Source organism: Hyposmocoma kahamanoa, unplaced genomic scaffold (genome assembly GCF_003589595.1).
Source record: "Hyposmocoma kahamanoa isolate Upper Pololo Valley unplaced genomic scaffold, ASM358959v1 79, whole genome shotgun sequence".
Lineage (NCBI taxonomy): Eukaryota > Metazoa > Arthropoda > Insecta > Lepidoptera > Cosmopterigidae > Hyposmocoma > Hyposmocoma kahamanoa.
Window position 1 is genome coordinate 9,767,100 of NW_020653993.1, and position 13,953 is coordinate 9,781,052.

General features: G+C 35.6%; 1 protein-coding gene across 1 annotated transcript in view; it reads left to right on the forward strand.

Annotated features, from left to right (window-relative positions):
• The window catches only part of LOC113233551 (mitogen-activated protein kinase kinase kinase kinase 5), a 53,662-nt gene that overhangs the window by 23,139 nt on the left and 16,570 nt on the right, over positions 1-13,953 (forward strand). Inside the window, exons 9-13 of the mRNA XM_026468672.1 lie at positions 2,452-2,490; positions 6,332-7,197; positions 8,228-8,352; positions 12,135-12,216; positions 12,322-12,444. Of these exons, the coding sequence (XP_026324457.1) occupies positions 2,452-2,490; positions 6,332-7,197; positions 8,228-8,352; positions 12,135-12,216; positions 12,322-12,444 (1,235 nt within the window). The remainder of the gene's footprint in view (positions 1-2,451; positions 2,491-6,331; positions 7,198-8,227; positions 8,353-12,134; positions 12,217-12,321; positions 12,445-13,953) is intronic.

Here is a 13,953-nt window from a genome sequence, read left to right on the forward strand (position 1 = left end):
CGAGACGTTGGTTTGTTTGAAAAAACAAAAACTTATATAATATATTATTTGGACAACATCACATAAGTTGCTCTGATCTCAAAGTAAGTAGCTAAAACACTTGTATTATGGAAATCGAAAACAACGACAGTACCACAAACACCCAGATCCGTGACAATATAGAAAAGTTAGTTTTCTATACTGACCCGGCCAGGGGTCGAACCCGGGACCTCGAGATGGCGACACCATGAAAACCAGTGTGCAAGCTACTCGACCATGGAGGCCGTCAAATCGAATATCTATATATAATATGCGATTTAGAGCCGAGAAAATAGTCTTATTTCCAATATGTAACAATCGCAAAAAGATAAGTGTTTCGAGAGTGAAACCATTAGTTATGGTTGACGCCGTTGTTTTGTTTGAAGCCATCAAGTATATAACCAGAAATAGAGACGAAATGTCTTTTAATTTGTTTGAAAACTATTCTGCCAAATCATTACGGTGACAACTGAGCTCGGATTGGCCAGCCCTAATTCGAAACAGTCGACGGGTGTCGTCTATTGTTTCACTTCAAATCGATCAGTTAACATTGAGCTTTGCTATAATGGAAGAAAATTATATATATAATTACCGATGAAATTTGATTCCGTTTGTTTTGTAATTAGATCTTTCTCACGCCATCCAATGAAACAGCACGCCATAGTTAGAGATATTATCTTTATTACAATACAGAATATTTTTGGAATATACGGAGACGTACACATAGGTAAGTTGTTGACGCTGTACTATTTCAGCTTTCTAATTTGTAATTTCAGTGCAAACGAGTTGACATTTACAAGTGATATAAGGCCCTTCGCCTGGTGAGTTACCCCCTGGCAACTCATCAGCAACGGACAATGGATAGCCCTTATGTCGTCTCTATTTCTGGTTATATACTCGATGTTTGAACCCGAGACGTTAGCTTATTTAAATCCAAAAAAGAAAATAGTTCAGTTTATAATTATTATCCCAGCTGAATAAAATGTACAGTACAACTATATTCTATATAACTCTCGGCAATCTTCGGATTCCGAATGCACCCGAATTCAAATATCCATATTTAGTCATCATTAGATGTATCATCCCATTGACGACATCGGTAACCTAATGATTTGCGATGTGGGTGTTATATAATTAATATAATTGAGAGAGAGATGGGTGTAAGACCAATGTGTGATATGAATTTCTGAGTGGACTCCTTAGTTTGAGACCAGGTAATTAGTGTTGTTGTAAATATAGTGGTTGTCTAACACATTTCTTGTGATGTTGTTTGTAGGTGGGTAAAAATACCTTCTTCTCATATAAAGCAATTAATTTAACCTGTATATTAAGGTATCAGATTGCTAATGTTTTTTTATTTTTAAATATGTTAAGCTAATTGAGGCTATCGGCGCGAAGGGGATTTTTTTTTGTATTATCAAGTGACGTTGTATTAACAAATCGTGCCCCTATTGGTAAGCTACACATCTGTCCATAACAGTTGCAGTGCCACTCAGATCTTTAAATCGCATTGCCACTCAGATCTTTAAATCGCAAAGGTCTTAGGGGCACTGCCACTGCGCCTGTCACCTTGAGATATAAGATGACAAGTCCCATGTGCCTGTAATTTCACCACATTTATTTTTATTGATATAACCCACATTTTATTTTCTACGACGTTACTTTAAATGATACTAACGTACACAATTATTTTATATTTCGATGCTATATTCATGTATTAAAAAAATATTTATGAAACTATTTTTCCGGATTTAAATCGCGTATATTTGTGTTTTCAAACAAACCGACGTTTCGGGTCTTTTACAGGTCCCATGGTCACGATTCACTAGTAGTCAAAAGGGCCCGAAACGTCGGTTTGTTTGAAAAAACAAATATACGCGATTTAAATCCGGAAAAATAGTTTCATTTCTTATGTGTAACAATCGCGAAAACCTAAGAACTCGATAAATATTTTCTCTGTCAGTTGAAAGGGTGTTTGTGACAAAAACTAAAAACCGAGATAATCATGTTTAAAGAAACGAAAGGTAACTTCGTACTTTATCCACCTAGGAAAAAATTAAAATAGTGACAGATCGGTCTTTTTTACTGATCATGGCAGTATCATACCAAATTTTTTGAAAAAATGTCACATGCTTAAAAACTCAAACAATTTTCAGGCGGCAGTTTTACACATGAAAATAGCATCCAAATATATAATAATCGTGTACTTTACTAATATTTTCAGTAATATCGTAAAAAAAATTAAATTAAATGTGAGTTACATCACTTTTGCGCTGGTAGCCTCAATTATCTCGAAACATAGATATTTACTATACTAAGTACATGAACAATTTACTTGCAAAAGAAATAAAAAAGCGAATTAAAAACAGCCCTAAACGCCAAAAAAGCAATTCGACAAGCGAGAGGTATCTGTACGTTATCTTCTTGTTTTAGGAGCCTCTTGCAATACATAGACGAAGAGTTAATGCTCAGGTAAAACCACGGGATACTGCATGTATATAATGGTATCTATGTGATAGCTTTGCCTGTATACGTACATGTTTTTTTTATTTGTACAATTTTGTGTAATACCAACGCCATAATATTTTCACAGTTGAATAACTAAAATTATAGAACGCGTGCAACTATTTGGCCGCTGAATTAAAGAGTTACTGTTAGGGAAGTAGTGGCCTCTGTGCGCATTCTCCCGATGCAAAGTCACGATGAGGTCGACCATGGACACCCATATGATGCACATTCACTCTCGTCTTGAAAGAACAATGCCCAAGTTCCATTCAGTCTTGGACCAGCTAAAAAAGTTGATGACCATCAATGTAGATACAGAGTTTCATTTATATTTCCATATAAATACAAATGAAACTCCGTGTCTGCATTGATGGTCATCAGCGCGGCGGGCGCGTGTTTCAGTGTGGTAGGGTTCATATAAACTCATACATTCCAAAAATTCCGGGCCCGGAACGCTTCCGTGGCCGCCTCTATGTGGCCAGAACATTAAGATGTTGCCCGTTTGCAAGCAGCTAGTGATTGCAGTCTATCATAGACATATATCTAGATAGACACCGCAAGTACAGCAATTTGCATGAAAACCAAGCGTGACACATTTTTTGTATCCACTATGACGTCACAAGAACTATTTAGGGAAACCTCCTTCCACTTTAAATCGATTGATTGATTAATCGATTCTAAATAGAATAATGTTTGTTCAAGTATTTGTTGATTACAAGTAGTCGTAATATTAAAAGTAGAAAAATACTAGAATGAGATAGTTAAGTCCTTTATTAAAACTTGTTTTTAAAAAATGTTGATTACTTAAAAAAATTAAGACTTTAATTTTAATAACAAAAAAGTTATAGAACGTTTATGTAATATTGCTAAGATCATAATAATTATCGTCTCTTTGTTTTCAAAAACGACCAGAATCGAGAACAGTGTTGCCTTACGTATACATCACTAAATGTTAAATTTGGCCAAAAAATTTACAAGCGGCCGTAACACGAAACCGAATACGTTATACAAAAGCGCGCTTGTTCGATATTCATGGCGTATTAACAAAAGATCAAAAATATATCGCACCAAGCAAAAGCCGCAACTAAGTGTCTGTAACTTACATTGGGCACGCGAAATACGTACACTTGCGGCGTCTATCTAGATATATGTCTGTGCTGTCGATAAATATTTTATCGATTATTGACTGCATGTTGGTCACGCTTATGCCAAACTTGTTTCATTCGATTCATCATCGGCCCATTATTCGTTCAACTGCTGGGCACAGGTTCCTTTGAATTGTCAATTTTTGTAAGTTCATACATACATACATACACTGCATTTAGAACTATGTTAATTGAATCTTGTGGATACAGTTGTATTTCTAGGTATAACGTTAGATGCTAAATTGCAATGGGGTCCCCATATAAGTAAGTTATCAAAACGGCTCGGCTCTGCAGTGTACGCGACTAGATTGGTTTACTTCAGTTACTTTCACAGTCTAATGACATACGGCATTTCGCTTTGGGGTAATGCCGCCGATATCAATAGAATCTTTGTCCTGCAGAAACGTGCAGTTAGGGCAATTTACAATCTGGGCCCCAAAGTATCTTTGAGAGCTAAGTTTAAAGAAATTAACATTCTTACACTAGCCTCACAGTACATTTATGAAAATGTAATTTATGTTAAAAGGAATACTAATTTCTTTATGAAAAATAGTGACAGACATAACATTAATACGAGGAATAGAAATAAACTAGCTTTTCTTTAGCGAAACAAAAACTTTATACTAAAGGTTTATTATACAATTTCTGCGTACTTGGATGACAAAAATCCGTGGTAGTAACCCGTTTAGCTCATGGAGGTAGTCTCGATCTCTGATGTTTCAAATAAAAAAAAAATATTGTGAATGTTATTTACAAAGAGCAACCCCTAGAGTTTCTTGCTCATTCTTCTCAGGGGAATCTGCCTTACGAATGAGCGGTAGAGTAGAGAGAATGCTTACCTATGAAATAAAGATTATTTTGAATTTGAATTTTGAATTTGATTGTCTACTAAAAATACAAAGACGAGAATTTAGAACAAAAATATTTTAATTGAATATAGGTAATCAAATCTTGTTAAAATGTATATGAATAAAATTTTTTTTCTATATTAGCCATTCTATACTACCAACTGTCAAAACAAGAATGGAGAAGGCAATAACGTAACTAATCATTAGAACGTCGTAACTCACACAATTCAGACATTTTTGGCAAAATTTTACTTTCTTTCACAATTTATCAATAAATATATCGACAACTACTACATGACTATTTAAAATTTTGTGATACTGGCAACCCTGCAAATGTCATTTTACTTCATCTTCAAAAAAGACATAGGTTCGTATAGTATTGGCACACATCAAAGAGATGTTAATCCGAGTGCGGCCTGGTCGTTGCAAGCGTGCTATAATCATTTATTAAAAACAAAAAGTATTTTGCGATCTTGTAGTTCTGGCATGTAGCATGTAAATGTTTAGTTTTTAAATTGTATTGCTTCACAGCTTTGGCGGATTAGAATGAAAAAATAGTCCTTCCGGGTCTTTAAAAAAGAAACAATAAATAAAAATTTAGTTTTAGTTATTGTTAATTAATATACATAATGTAAAATTAAAAATAACATTTTTTAAATCATTTGTTTCCCCACCGACGCACCACTTGTTATTAAAATTAACACCAAAATAATGGTTTCAAATCTGTTCTGAGCATTTGTCCAACTAAGCAATAAACATAACATAACTGCCTACGTGGCCTCCGGGGAACGGACTGCCACGCAAAGGTCCCAGGTTCGATTCCCGGGCCGGGAGAAATATTTGTATGGCCTACATTTATTTCTCTCGTGAGTTTGGGTGTAATTTGTGGTTGTCTATGTATGTGTCCATGGCACCCGCGACACAGGGTTTCCCTAGTGCGGGGCTATGTTGATTGTGAGCGTTATTATGATTATGATTATGATTAACATAGCATAATAAATCAACGAGACGTAGAGCTTCTTGTGAAAGAGTGTTGCCAAGGAAGTACTGCCACCATACCTGCTTTCAAGCAGTAACATGAGCATTACTGCGTTCTGGTTTTGAAGGGTAAATGTGCTGGTGAAATTACTGGCACAATGACTTAACCATTTTGGCGCAGTGGGGCCCCTCAGGTCTTCGTGATTTACTACCAGACGCAGAACTTGTCCTTCCTGTAACTTGACAAAAAAAGATTCTCAGTTTTATTCGACGCCTGTCTAAAATCTAGACATACCTACCATTTTCTAGTATTTCCACTTCACGTCATGTTGCATGGTAAACGATTTGTACTGTAGAATCAATAACTAAATCCACCAGTCAAGAAAAATACCGTTTTTTAGTCACAATTGGGTTATGGTTGCAACTGCAAAATAGCTACTTTCATGCAGTTGGGTTGAATTTCTTCTTGACGATTACAACTGCTAGTTGGCATGACAAGTGAAGTTCATCGAGAGGCGAAAACGCCGACTGCATTGCAATTTTTCAATTGCCGTGCAGGCATCGCGACACATATGTATACACCCTAATATGAAAAATATATGAAACCTGCTTAAGACCAGTTACGACAGGTAGATAAACAAATTAGTTTTGCAAATCTTCAAATCAGAATTGGAACCAATCAATGCTTGTATAAATAAACACCAAAAGTAACCCCTGAATCCAAATTTGTGTCTAACAGCACAAGAAATACAGCTTCATTTTAATCGCACTTTACGCAGCTTAATACCGCTACTACAGAATCTACCAAAAATAGTGATAATTATTATTTTTTAACAGGGCAACACTACCGCTAACAGCCGACGTGGCATCAATGTCGTTAGCTGGCAACGCAGGCCTCTCCCACCACGACCAACATTTAAATCAATGTATTCAACTTAAACAAAATTTCTTAAATAATTCAACGGCGAATATTTATCAGAATCTAGCATCAAATTTCCAAAACCCAATATCAACATCTCGGGTGTCAATAGACGATCCGCTATGTCGGAAAATAGACGATATCATGTACGTAGACCATCAAGAAAGCGACGTCATTGTCAATACACCACAGACAAGGAATAGTAATTGCGAGTGTGGTCTCTGCCCAAAACCAGAAACAAGGGAAAACAATACTTTAAGTGATTTACAGAGGTCTGTCGCGTCAAGGTGTTCATGTGACGCTTGTAATTCAAACGGCGATATCTTAAGTTACTACAGGAATTGTTCAAACCAAAACTCCGACTCAGGCATCGTATACTGTGATATATGTAAAAAACAGAAAATATCAGTGTCTAACTTTAGGGCTTTGCAAATCACGAACAGGTTAAGAATATCAGAAGATAAGCTAGAAAATGGACAGTCCGACGATGATCTATGTAGAAAGATAGACATGAGCTTGAAGATGGATGAAAAGTACGAGCATAGGAAAAAACATAATAGGCATAATTCTGACTCGGTTACAGCTGGAATAGATTTAAGTCAATTCTGTCAGTGCGAGTTTGAGGGTAGTAAACGAAAGACGTCGTCTGTTGATGAGATTTTCAAAATGGTGGATGAAAATGGTAGGGAAGGCAAAGAGAAGGTTGAGGAGGAAGAAAAAGTCAGTCAGAGACAACGAAGCTTGTCGGATAGTCAGAGGGATAAAGCCAAAGTTGAAAGTAAAGGTGAGTTATTTTGTTCTAATTCTGTTATCATAAATTTGTTAAAAATTGCGTGTACATTTTGCTACATATCAAAATTAATCCCATGTCATAGAAAAGTTGAAATTTCAAGTATACCAATGATGAAATCATCTAAATCATAGGTTCCTACACATTTTATCTCATTTGTCACGTGCTAGAAATCTCCTTGGCATTCAGATGACATCAGGGGTTGTAAACTTTTAAATAGTTTGTTAATGATGAAACATAAATTAAATTCTTTTTGTCCCCAAAAAATGTATTTTACCAAAAGTAATAATTAAATATTAAGCAGAGTCGTCGCTTTCAGGATTGTATCATTCGATGATATTGGGCTTAACGGATTTTTTGCCGTAGTGCCACCCGTGAGAAACTTCCAGAACAATAAATACAGTAGAAGTTTTTAGTTTACGTGACACGTGCCCCAAAATTTATCTCGCGTAAAACGTCGAAAATCGTAGAAAAACATCTTATTTAGCTTTTTTGGAGTGCAAAAACGAGTGGCCCTTGTAATATTATCTATGGTGTTTTTTCGTATATATAATAAAGTACAAATAATAAATTTTAATTTTTACCAGTAAACTTTATACCGCTGCAATATGGTCGCTTCTTTTTTGGAGAACTAAGTAAGCATCTCGTATTCGTCGTCGTTCAGCTATTAACCGCTAGAAGGCAGCACATTGATTGAAATTTCATTATAAAATCAAAAAGTCGTACCTTGCAATAATAGGTATTCATGGTATTGAACTTTCAACGATATGCCAACAGGGTAAAGTTTAAATTATATTAACAGTCCAGATTTTTTTTTAATTTGAAATTACGACCAATCATTATCAAGATTTCATAGTGTTACAAATTATAAATGTCTCAGTTTTGACGACAGCGCTTCTGATAGTATTCGATGTTAAACGCACTTTCATTGTTTTTTCTTCCGTGGAGAAACTTATGAATGTATGTTGCAAAAACATCATGATATTCAATAAAATAAATAGTTTTAAACTTGTGTATGCCACAGCAAACGACACGCCTCCGGTGCCGCCACGTCGAGGTCGCGGACGCAGAACGCACACGCCGCCACGGCCGGCGCCCAATGGGTTGCCACCCACGCCCAAGGTGCATATGGGCGCTTGTTTCTCCAAGGTATGTCTAATATCATCGAGTATATAACCAGAAATAGATACGAAATGAAATGTCATTTAACCTTCCAGTGGTCGTATAAAATGATAAAAATAAGTATTTTATCTATATAAATGAAAATAAAAACATTATTTACTTATTATTTTTTTAATTTGTACTTATTAATCAAACATCCTACAAAAATTCAAAATTTTAGTCATATGACACAAAACAACGTTAAAAATCAAGAAAATAACAAAACAAGATGTAATTTTCTATCTAAATCGTTAATAGGCTCATCATAATTATTACTAAGATCAACTTTTTTAAGAGTAGGTACAGGGTCAAGAGCACGTCAACCTTGATACTTATGACTTAAATTCAACTCTGTGCCACTTACGATAAGTACGGTCCAAGTACAAAGTGTCAAGCTTGACGTGCTCTTGACTGTACTACGATAACCTACTCCTTATCATCATATCAATGGTTTGACATCATCAAAATCTTCATCTTCTGTTTCCGCCTCCTCTGCAAGCCTTTCTGATTCATCGTAACTCATTGTCTACAACAAATAGTCTAATAATAAATAATTGAATATAATGTTACATAAAATAATGTAATTTTGTAATATACGTAGATAGATAGTTATACACTTTATTGCTCACTCACAAGAACAAAAACAGTACATAGATAGCAATTAATGTAATCAGAACGGGATACGCAGAGATATGTAGTGTGCCAATAGCAAAATTTGAATTGTATAGATAGATAACAATTAACATTAATTTCATTAAATAATATAGTACAAATAACATGAAATACTCATCCAGGTTTCAATTTCATTCCATGAATTTTTTGGAACACGACCGGTCGCGCGCGGAATCTGAGACCGCAAACATAAATAAAGACACATGTGCGCTTGCGACGAATGTCCCAGGACTACTAACGAGAAGTACCACATCTCCTTGAGGATATTATGGTCGCGCAACCATCTATAGTTTATAGTTTTTGTAAAATTACTAAAATAAGGTCACTGCGGTCCCTGAGATCGCGCGCGACCACTGGAAGGTTAGTGTGTTGAAAACTATTCTGCCAGATCATTACTGTGACAACTGCGCTCCGATTGGCCAGCCCGAAATCGAAACAATAGACGGGCATCATCAATAGGTCAATTGTTTCACTTCAAATGGACCAGTTAGCATGAGCTTTGCTTGAAAATTGCAAAATTACATATTTAATTACTGATGAAAGGAGGTCCGCCAAATCCCATACAAAATTACCCCAGGCCCGGCGCCAAAATAATGTAACTCAATTTTTAGAGTAAAAATAGCAAAAATATTATATAGTTTCGGTATTGCTAAATTCACATGCTAACATTGTCTTTTTGCCCGTTGAATTTTAATAGGGGCTCTTTGTAAAATTATATTTTTTAGAGAAACGTCGTCATTTTTAGTTCATTAATCTTGTAATTAGTCATTATGCCGTATAAGCATGTATGTACTGTAAACTATGAAATGTCTACGACGTTGCCGTAATGATCGTGTACACAAAATACAAACGTCTGCCATTTCACAAGAAAATCAAAAGTCCGGGAGGGTTAAACAAAGTAAAATAAAGATCAAGGTAAGGTATCGCACAGTTCACAGTACACAACACAACAAACGTTAGCGTAGGACTGCGCGTGAGCAGAGCACGCCAAAGCAAAGCGGGCGTCTGCGTGTTTCTCCCTCTAAACCATTATATGTGAGCGAGACAATAAGATGTATCCAGTTGTGCCCTCACGTCACAGGTGCGTTCATCCGTGCGTGTTCATCCTTTCTTTGCCGATTGCTTGAAGGTCATGCGGCCATTAAGTAAAGTCGCGTAAAGCGATAATATAACAATACAAATATACTTTTTTTTAATTATTTGTTTGAACGTATTTGTTGTTGTACCTTTATGCGAATGTTGATATATTTATCATTATATAATACAAACAAAAAGCTAAAACTAAAACATTTGACTTGATTCTTCTATTTATTTATGGGAAGTTTATACTATTATTTTTTCTAAATAAAAATATAACTGCAAATGAAATATGTTTATATAATATGATTGATATACATGCTTATATGCCATAATTATTTATTATAATGTTAATGAACTAAAAAGGACGACGCTTCTCTAATAAATAGAATTTTTCATAAAGCGCCTATGAAAATTCAACAGGCAAAAAAACTATGTTATCATGTGAATTTAGCAATACCGAAACTATATAATATTATTGCTATTTTTACTCTAAAAACTGAGTTACATTATTTTGGCGCCGGGCCTGGGGTCATTTTGGCGGATCTCCTTTGATTCCGTTTGTTTCGTAATTTTTTTTTTATAATAAATAACGCACACACTCAACATAGCCCCCGCACTAGGGAAACCCTGTGTCGCGAGTGCCATGAACAGACACATAGATAACCACAAATTACACCCAAACTCACGAGAGAAATAATTGTAGGCCATACAAATATTTCTCCCGGCCCGGGAATCGAACCTAGGACCTCTGCGTGGCAATCCGGCATGGTCACTGAGGCAGTTAATTAGATGTTTTGCTGTTTTTCTTTACACCACCGAATGGAACAGCACGCCATTGTTAGAGATATTAACTTTATTATAATAAATACAGAATATTTTTGGAATATACGGAGACGTACACACAGGTCAGTTGTTGGCGCTGTGCTATTTCGGCTTTCTTACTTGTGATTTCAGCGCAAACGAGAGTTGGTGTAAAAGTGATGTATCACTGATGAATTACCAGGAATGCATGGCCTTTATTTCCTCTCTATTTCTGGTTATATACTCGATGTCTAACATGCTTTATACATTAAGAGTTTTCAAAGAAATATGTACTTTATTTTATTAGATATAATGTTCTCTATAAATAATGTTGCATTTTGCAAAGGGTGAGCAGCCTCGTTTCCTGCATCTTTTTTTTGACATTTCGTTCATTACATTATAGGATACTTATCGGGGAGTGTGCGCAGGAACTTTTCGATTTAGTTCCACACTTACCGTTCATCCTTCGGTCGACTAGAAGGTCTGGTACACTCCATCCTTATGTCGTTGATATACCACCCATTAGCACTAAGCGCTTTGCTTCCTCCTTCCTGTTGCATACGGCATAGCAATGGAATACTTCCATTCTATCTGTCTTTCCCGAAAACTGCAATTTGGGCCTATTCAAGGCTAGAGTGAATAGGCATTTTTTATACAAACGCGTACCATCGTAGCATCAGGGGATATCGTAGCCAAGCGTGTCTATTATTTATTAAAAAATAAAAATAATTCGGTCTTTGGCAATGATTTGCGCCTCTTTTTGTAGAATTTAAATCGGAAAACTAACAAGACCAGAAGTCTTTCACGGTCCGTTGCTTCGTTCCGTGACTTAGTTATACGCATAGCGTCTGGCACGGTTTGCTAGAAGACGTCGGTTCGAATACTGCCGGATCGAAGGAAGTTTTTTAAGTGTTCGATCTTTGTATTAATACATACATAAGCTCACGCCCTAGTCCCACAGGTGGGGTAGGCAGAGACCACGGAACGTCACTTTGCTCTATCCTGACACAACTCTCCAGCCTCACATACATCAACTAACTTTTTCAAACAACTTCTTTTATTCGTGTCACTTCGGATCTCAGCCTTTTTTGTATTAATAATTATAAATAAATGTATTTTCTTGTGTTGTACTAATTATCTTTATGTATCAAAACTGCACAGCATTGTATGTCAATTACCACTGTGTTTTCCTAACGCTATCATACATTTTTACGCAGGTGTTCAATGGATGTCCGCTACGGATAAATTGCACTGCTTCATGGATACATCCGGATACTAGAGATCAACATATACTTATTGGTAAGGATACATATTAAAAAAATAGTAAATTAATAAGGAACGCGCCTTTACGCCACTAGTTATAATAATACAAAAAATGATAATGACGACATTCGTTATATCTAGGTGCTGAAGAAGGAATATACACGTTAAATCTGAACGAGCTACATGAAACGGCGATGGACCAGCTGTGTCCGAGGCGGACGATATGGTTGCACGTTATCAAAGACGTGCTCATGTCACTCTCAGGTTTGTTGCATACCACTTTCAGAATAGGCATAAGAATAAATCGATTGCATAGTTGTTGTCTTTTTTAAAGGCGCAGTAAAATGATATTTCGGTGCCCTTCTTTCTCAAACTCTTATCTTAAAGCACAATTTTACTAAAATGCATAAAGTGGGTTGTATCGACTGTGAGCTGGCAACCGTTACTATTTAAATTTCTAAAGATTTCACTTTATTATACCATTTTATACTATTTCATACTCCGCAGCGTTGCAAGAAATTCCATTGTTTTTAATAACATGTGTACTTGGAACTTGATGCAACGGGCTGAATAGCATGTGTAATAAAAATAATTAAAAACGATATTTTTATTTAATAAATCAGCCCCGTAGCATGGCTACGCATGACAGACGCGACACGCGCGGTAAAATTGAAATAAGCGCGCGCTATTGACTATCTAAATTAGATCTGGTTGAGACAGCCAATAGCGCGCGCTTATTTCAATTTTATCGCGCGTGACGCGACTATCGTGCGTAGCCATGCTACGGGGGCAGATGCTAAATAAATGACGCAAACAAGGTTTTTCTTCATCCTGTAAAGGTGTCAAAATTGAGATAATACTGGTTGCTAGTTCACAGTCGATATACAAATTTTGCAGGCTGATTTCATAACACATTTCCTTCATATTCACAAATTGGCTTTTTCCTGTTCTTAAAGTAATGCATTGAAATTAAACCCCTTGATAAGAAATTTAAAACAAATAGAAAGTTTTGCCATCTCCTGAATAATAACTCTTTATAAGATACGAGTTTGAGAAAGTAAGGCATTGATTTATAATGTTGCCAGTTTCATTTAAATGCTTATGAACAGGTCACAGGCATTATTTGTGATCGGCGAATGCCCCTTAAGCTAAAGGGGAAAATTTGCAAGACCGTGATTAGACCTGTCATGTTGTATGGATCAGAATGTTGGGCGATGAAAAGGGAGGATGAACGAACTGTGCACGTTGTCGCGAATGTTGCACTAGAGCATAAAATCCTATTTTATGCAGCTTATACCCAGCTAAATACGAACTTTAAGAGCATGGGAAGTGAAAAATTAATTAAAAATAATGATCCTGTTAACAGTCTACCACTTGCAACATTATTTCATCTTTATCATTATCAAAATGGAGTCATAATAATGATAGCTAATAAATATACACAATTTTAATGAATGAAAATTGTACTCATTTTTTCGCCTAATGCTCAAACAAAATTATTACACAATATAAAATATTAAATTTGACCAACTTCTGCTGTCCCGATTTTTTCTTCCAATACAACAAAATGATCCTTATATGAAACTAAGCCTATTAGTATTAAAAAAAAACATATTGTTATGAAAAAACATTTTATTAAATTTGACCAAAATCTGCTATTCCGATTTTTTCTTCCAATACAATAAAATGATCCTTATATGAAACTAATTGGCATTGAAAAAAACATATTGTTTTGAAAAAACATTTTATTAAATTTGACCAACATCTGCTGTC